The sequence below is a fragment of the Calonectris borealis genome, chromosome 30 (genome assembly GCF_964195595.1).
Source record: "Calonectris borealis chromosome 30, bCalBor7.hap1.2, whole genome shotgun sequence".
Taxonomy (NCBI): domain Eukaryota; kingdom Metazoa; phylum Chordata; class Aves; order Procellariiformes; family Procellariidae; genus Calonectris; species Calonectris borealis.
The window spans coordinates 3,427,893-3,434,575 of NC_134341.1; the positions used below are offsets into that span (position 1 = coordinate 3,427,893).

At 65.6% G+C, this 6,683-nt stretch overlaps 1 protein-coding gene across 2 annotated transcripts; it reads left to right on the top strand.

The window, feature by feature from the left end:
- The first annotated feature begins 656 nt into the window (after positions 1–656).
- MBD6 (methyl-CpG binding domain protein 6) lies at positions 657–6,412 on the top strand. Of its 2 annotated transcripts, XM_075133638.1 has the most exons (4): positions 657–971; positions 1,039–1,141; positions 1,339–4,991; positions 6,244–6,412. In XM_075133638.1, the coding sequence occupies exons 1-3, from the start codon at positions 859–861 to the stop codon at positions 1,408–1,410; spliced, it is 288 nt and encodes a 95-aa protein (XP_074989739.1). In that variant the 5' UTR covers positions 657–858; the 3' UTR covers positions 1,411–4,991; positions 6,244–6,412. The 2 variants fall into 2 exon arrangements, 1 of the variants encoding a protein (XP_074989739.1); XR_012670439.1 differs by lacking the exon at positions 6,244–6,412 and adding an exon at positions 5,416–5,675 and having other exon boundaries at positions 657–1,141.
- The last annotated feature ends 271 nt before the right edge of the window (positions 6,413–6,683 follow it).

Here is a 6,683-nt window from a genome sequence, read left to right on the forward strand (position 1 = left end):
CTGTCCCCAGCTCCTCCAGGGTTTGGGGGAGTGCGGTGACCCTACCACCCCCGTACCCTCCCTGAAATGTTCCCATGGGATGGGGGGGAGGTGCTGGGGAGGGTCTCCTGCATGTCACTGCAGGGAGCAAAGGCACAGCCTGGGGATACCGGGGGACCAGGACGCCGGGGGTCCCTTTTCTGGAGGAGGTGTCCGAATGCCTGGGTGCTGCCCCCCCCCGCCGCCTCCCGGCTGTAGGGTGTGGGTACTTCCCCTTCCCCAGAGCCTGGGCTGAGTCTGTCTACCGCGCAGAGACTTGCAGGGCAGCACCAGGGCACCGACCGCAGGCGCTGCAGCCCACCGGCCGTGGGCTTGATGCCGAGATGTTCGTAGGGATAAGCAGGTGAGAGGTGCACCCCTCGCTGAAGCTGGTGCCCCCGGCCCCCCCTCCACAGGGGTTTAGGGCCAGCAGCAGGTGTTTGCCTTTTAGCTGTGGTTCCTCGACAGTGTTTTATAGGTCACTGTTCTCCCCTTCTGCCCCAGACACCAGGATTAAGAGGACAGAGGGGCTGGTGCGGGGGGAGGGCTGACAAAGGGGCGGGGGGGGCAGCTGCTGCCGCCAGTCCTGCTCTACTTCCCTGGGCACCTTCAGACCCCCGTGGTCCTGCCCCGTGGCCCCTGGGCACCCCCCGAGGACTCCTGCTGCTGCTGCCTTATGGCTCTGAGCTCCCCTGGGCCCCCCTAGTCCTTCCCCAGTGCCCTAGCACCCCTGGTCCTGCCGAGTCCTGTTGTCCCCTTTGCTTCCCCCTCCTCCTGCTGTTCCTGGCACGACCCCCCTGCCAGTGCCCACCACAGGTGTTCATGCGATAAGGGGGCACAATGAGCAATGGTGATGAGTGCGCTAGAACAGACCGACCTGCATGCCTGTCGGCTGGGCCCGTGCCCATGGGCTGGCAGCGCAAGGTGGAGGAGGGCTGCGTGCGCTACATCAGGTAGGAGCAGCCCCTGATCCTCTCACACCGCCCTCCCTGGCCCCTGCTCACCCCCTGTGCCCCCCAGCCCCAGTGGCACCGCACTGACCTCACTGGAGCAGACTTGCGCCTACCTCCTAGCTGACGGGACCTGCAAGTGTGGTCTTGAGTGTCCTCTCAACATGCACAAGGTGCGGGGGAGGGTGTCAGGTGTGGGACAGGGAGGGTCAGCTGGGGGGGCTGCACTGGGGGCACTCCCTGGACATGGGGGGCTGCAAGGGATGGCCCAGGCTGCAGGAGGGGGGTATGTGACTGCCCTGTGCTGGGCGGGTCTGGGGGTCCCTGTGGGGTGGCCAGTCACCACTCTCAGCCTGCCCTGTCCCTGCAGGTGTTTAACTTTGACCCGGGGCGGCGGCGGCTGGGCGAGGGGCCCCCGGGGCCCAGGGCCAGCAGGACATGACCAAACTCTGCAATCACCGCCGGAAAACAGCAGCCATGGCCACACTACCGCAGCATGGAGCGTGCCCCGGGCCCTTGCCGCCCAGGTACAGGTACCAGGGTCCCCTGTCCACACTAGTTCCTGGCTCGTCCTCCCCAGGTTCCCGCTGGTGTATCCGTCTTGTCCATGTCATCCCATACGTCTCCTGGTCATGCCTGTCCAGCCCAGACCCTTCCTGTCTCCCTTGTACATGCTGGGTTCTCGCCATCCACCCCAGTCCCCTCAGTGCCCTCCTGGTTTCCCCACGTTTCCCAGGGCTCCCCCATCTTCTGTGTCACATCCTTCCCCACCTCCCCGATCTTTTCTGTCCCCCACCTTCCTAATCCAGCCCAGTTTAGGAATAGGGATGCCCAGGCCCTGCTGGTGCCCACTTGACCCCTGTGTCCCCATGGTTCCCCGCAGGTCCTGGCCTGAGCCCACTGTTCTCATCAGAGGGGCACCTGGCCATGTCCCCCAGCACCAGCATCCCCCCACTCAGCACTGTCGGCAGCTTCCCCAGGGTCCCCCTGGGGGCGAAGACCGCGGAGGCCACATCTGCCCCCATGAGGACTTGGCTCATCGCCTCACCCTTTCTGCAGCCCCATCACATCGTCCCCGGGGCCAATGACAGCCCCAAGAGCTGCCCGCCTGCCAGCCCCTGCTTTGGCCTCCACTTGCCCCCGCCTGATGCAGCGACGCTCCCGAGATCCCCTGTGGTGCCCCTCACTGGGTGCACCTGGAGCCAGCGCCCCACAGGCAGGACTAGCAGCTGGGCAGCCCTGTCACAGGGAGCGACTGGAGAAAGCCCAGAGCTGGGGGGCAGGGGCCATGCCTGCTAGCCACCACCGGTGCCCCCCAAGCAGGCGAGGTTGATTCTATCAGCGATGCCTTAACCAGCCAAAGCAGCACTACCCCACCAGTGCCCTTAGATACTGTCCCCAACAGCAGGGGCTTTTTGGGGCTGCCACCAGCGAGTACCCCCTTCCCCGCCAGCAGCCTGCTGGGCAGCCTTGACCCCACCTCGAGCACTTTACACCCCTGCCCACTCCCCCCTGGCACGCTGCTCTCTCTCACGGGCGAGCGGGCCCCAGGCAGGGGGACCCAGTGGCCCCGGTATCCCGACCCCCAGCACCCGGCCACTCACAGGGTGCCCCCTGAGCCCAAAGGGACACACCCCCCAGCAACCAGGCAGCCTCTCGCAGCCCTGCTGAGCCTGCTGGGCACTCAGGGCTGCCTCCGGGGGGGAGGTCCAGGCGGGTCCAGCCTCCCCCTGGGCCCCCTGCCCACCACCAACGGCTTGCCCTACCCTGGCACTGGGCTCCTGTCCACTGGCTGGGACTTCAGCAGGCAGCTCCTGGGTCTCTTCGGGCAGCTGGCAGCATCTTCCGAACCCATCTTGGGGACCTCCCCACAGTCAAAAGCCTCTGGCCTTAATGGCGGCCCAGGTATGTGGGGCAGTGCCCGTGGGACCGGGCAGCTGGTGGGGAGCAGGGCTGTGGCAGTTGTCTCTCGATCATCTGGGGACAGACCCTGCCCTGAGGTGGCTGCAGCAGTGGTGCTGGGGGGCTTCCTGCCCCCAGGGAGCCCTTGTGGCTGTGGGGCCAGGTGGGAGGCAGTGGGGCCCAGTGTGATGTGCCCGTGGGTCCATGCTGCGGGTGGTGGGACCTGGTAGGATGTGATTATGGATTTTGTGGGATGTGGTGGGACCTGGTGGGATGTGGCCATAGGTTCATGCTGGGGATGGTTGGATGTGGTTGTGGTTTTGCGGGATGTGGTGGGACCTGACCATGGGTTAATTCTGGTGGTCGGTGGGATGTGGCTGTGGGTCTGGCAGGATGTGGTGGGTTGCATCCATGAGCCCACAGCAGACGTGGCCGTGGCAGCCCCATGCTCTGACCCATCCCCTGCAGGTGCTGCAGCCTCTCCAGGTGTCCCCAAAGGTGCTGTGGCCCCAGGGGCTGGCAGTAATGGGGAGGGTGCTGCTGGGGAGGCATTGGGCTGCCCGCTGCCCCCTGCCCCCAAGCCTGTAGCCTTTGTAGGGCAGGAGCAGACACTGGCACTGGGGGGCTCCCTGCCACAAGGCCTCCTCCTGGGCACGCTGCCCTTCTCGGTAGCCCTGGGCCAGCACCCACCAGCCTGTGGGGGAGACCCCGAAGGGCCCAGCCTGCCCTCTCTGCTGGCGGCCTCTCTGCTCCCGCTGCCCCTGCTGCCCCTCGGCGTCCCCCTGCCCACCATGGACCTGCTGCCCTCGCCAGGGACTCTGCTTTCCACCCTGCTGCCCCTGCCCCCCGGGCCAGGGGAGAGGGGCCCTGAGGCACCAGCATGCAGCCCTGAGGGCTGTGCGGTGCTGCCCGACCAGCCCCTGCTTTTCTCCGCGCTGCCTGCCTCACTCACGCTCCACCCCCCGCTGCTGGCCACCGGGCTGGGCCCCCCTGAGCCTGCCCCCACCGGCCCCCAGGTGAGACTGGCCCCTTTGCTCCCTGGGAACAGGGGGATTGCCCCAGGGTAGGGAGGAGAGTGATGGGGGGGTTTATTTGCCCCTTGCAGGGAGGAAGGTGATGAGGGTGAGTTTCCCCCCTACTGAGGGAGGAAGGCGATGGGTGAAGCTATTTCTTCCCTGCTCTAGGGGGCTGGGTGATGGTACCTGGGGGGATTTGCCCCCACAGGTGTGTGGTGTCGGGTCTGTATTTAACCTTGGGGAAGAGGAAGGAGCGTATTTACCTGTAGTGCAGTAGCAGGGGAACATCATCCCCAGGACACTTGCAGGAGGGGTGTTTGCTCCTGGCATGAGGGTAAAGGAGGGTGTTTGCCCCAGGGAGGAGAGTGGTGGAAGGTATTAGCACCCAGATGGGGGTAGAGGAGGAGTAGCTGCCCCTGGAGAAGAAGGTGGGGATATTTATGTGTCCCTGTAAGAGCAGAATCTTTGTCCCAGGGAGGAGGATGCAGGAGGGTGCTCACCCCCAGGGCATGGGAGGAGGATGGGTTGGTTTTGCCCTGGTGGCGAGGCCTGGGGGAGTGTCTCTGCCTCATGCCTTGGGAGTGCCCCCAACTTACCCCTCTTGCCAGCAGTCCAGCCTTGCCAGCCCCTCTGTGGCACCTACCTCAACTGGTGCTCCCTCCACAACTACTGAGGCCCCGTGCGGGGAGGGCTGGGCCCCCGACAGCCCCACGGGCACCCCGGAGCGCCTCACCCTGCTGGGGCCCCATCTGGGCAGCTCCCTGCTCAGCTTCACACTGCTGGGTGAGAGAGGCCGGGGGACTGGGCACCTTGAGGGCACTCCTGGGCATTGGAGGAGGGACTGCTTGGATGAGGGGTGCTGGGTGCCCAGGGGAGGAACCGGGGGCATGCTGCATGCCAGGGGTCAGGGGATGCCCCTGGAACCCGGGTAACAAACTGCCTCTTCCTCGTCCCCCCCAGGCACCCTATCAGCACTGAGCCCCCTGCTCCAGAATCCGCCACTGCTGCCCCTCACACTGCCCCCCCGGGACTGTCGCTGGGCCCGGGCCAGGGCTCCCCCCAGGGCACCGCCAGCCCCCTGACTGGCCTGCTCCAGAGCCTGCAGGTGGGCTGCTGGGGTGGGGGCATGAGGGGCCAGGAGGGCTGGAGGGACCCTGGGACTTTGGGGGGGACATGCGGGGGTGGGGGCAGGAGGTGTTGAAAGGTAGTTTGTGAAGGGCATGGGAAGACACAGGAAAGGGTAGAGGGAGGCCTAGGGTTGTCGGAGAGGGTAATGGAGGGGCTTGGGGATCATGCGGAGTTTGGGGGTGTTAAGGGGCCTTTGGAGGCTTGGGGGTGTTGATATGACATGGGAGTCCTGGGGGTGATGGGGAGACACAAAGGGAATAGGCGAATACAGGAATGCAGGGAGGATACAGGGACACAGAGGGACGGGCTGGGCAGGAAGGAAGGTATGAGGGTTGTATGGAACAAGGAGGGATGTGGGGGACACATGAGGGGGTTTGCGGACCCTCACTGCCCCCCGACAGCTGGGCCCCAGGTTCGGCTCCCCTGAGAAGTCAGCGACACTGTTGGGTCCCAGTGCTGGAGGCTCCCTCAGCCCCCCTGCACCTCCCAGCCTCCTTGAGGACACCCCAAGTGCCTTAGAGCCCCCCGTGCCCTGTCAGGCCAAGCTGGGCAGCTCCAGACCCAGTGGGGGTGCCTGGGGGTGCCCCACCTCATGGCTTCCCCTCAAGCGGGGCCGCCGGCAGGCTGAGGGACTCAACAGGAAGACACCGTCTCTTTGTGGGCCCCCAGCATGGGGCTGGCTGGGGGTGCTGGGGCACTCGGCGGCACTTCAATGGGCAGGTGGGCGACAGGGGCGAGGGACGAGAAGGGGCTTCCCCCCGCAGCCCCCCTGCCTGACGCTGCAATGGGGACATCCTGTCCACTGACCAGCAGCTCAGAGTGGAGGAGATCAAGGTACTGGGACCTACCTGGGAGCTATTGAGGAATACTGGATCCTGCTGGGGGGGATACTGGGAGCCCTTGGGTTAGATATAAGGACCCACTGGGAGGCACTGGGTACAATCTTTGGGTGCTGTTGTGGGCATACTGGGGGCTGTTGCGTGCCACTGGGAGGTACTGGGGGCACTGGGAGTGTGTGCTGGGGTGGGGCATATCATGGGAGAGCAATAGAGAGATACTGGGACCCACTGGGGACATTGGAGGGCCCTGGGGAGGGCAACTGGTAGAGCACTGGGAGTAGATGTTAGGGTGAAAGGGGAAGCCAGGACTGGGAGCTGTAGGGAAGCGCTGGGTGGACTAAGAGACACTGTGGTACTGAGGACCCCCACGCTGACACCCTCCTCACACAGGGGAACTCCCTGCATCTGCGCCCATCCTGCCGGGGCTGGAGGAGGGAGGCCAGGTGAGTGCAGGGGACACAGGGGGCCCTGCCACATCCCCCCACTCCACCTGACACCCTGCTCCTTGCAGCACCCCCCATCCCAGCGCCTGCCTGGAGACACTGCAACGGAGGGGGCTCAGCGCTCCCTAAGTAGGGACAGGGACACCAAGGGGGGGGTGGGATGAGGGGGGGAACAAGGGGGAGGGGTGGGGGAGACACAGGTGTCTGCCTCCACCTCTTCCATAATCTGCCCCACCAGGCAGACCTGGCTGTGGCTCGGCACTCATGGCCTGGGCGCCCCGTCAAGAACCACCGGAGGAAGCTGCTGATGTGACAGTGCCCGGGGGGGGGCACCCCCAGCACCCACCTGTGGATCGGGGGGAGGGTCGCAGCCCCACCACACCAGTG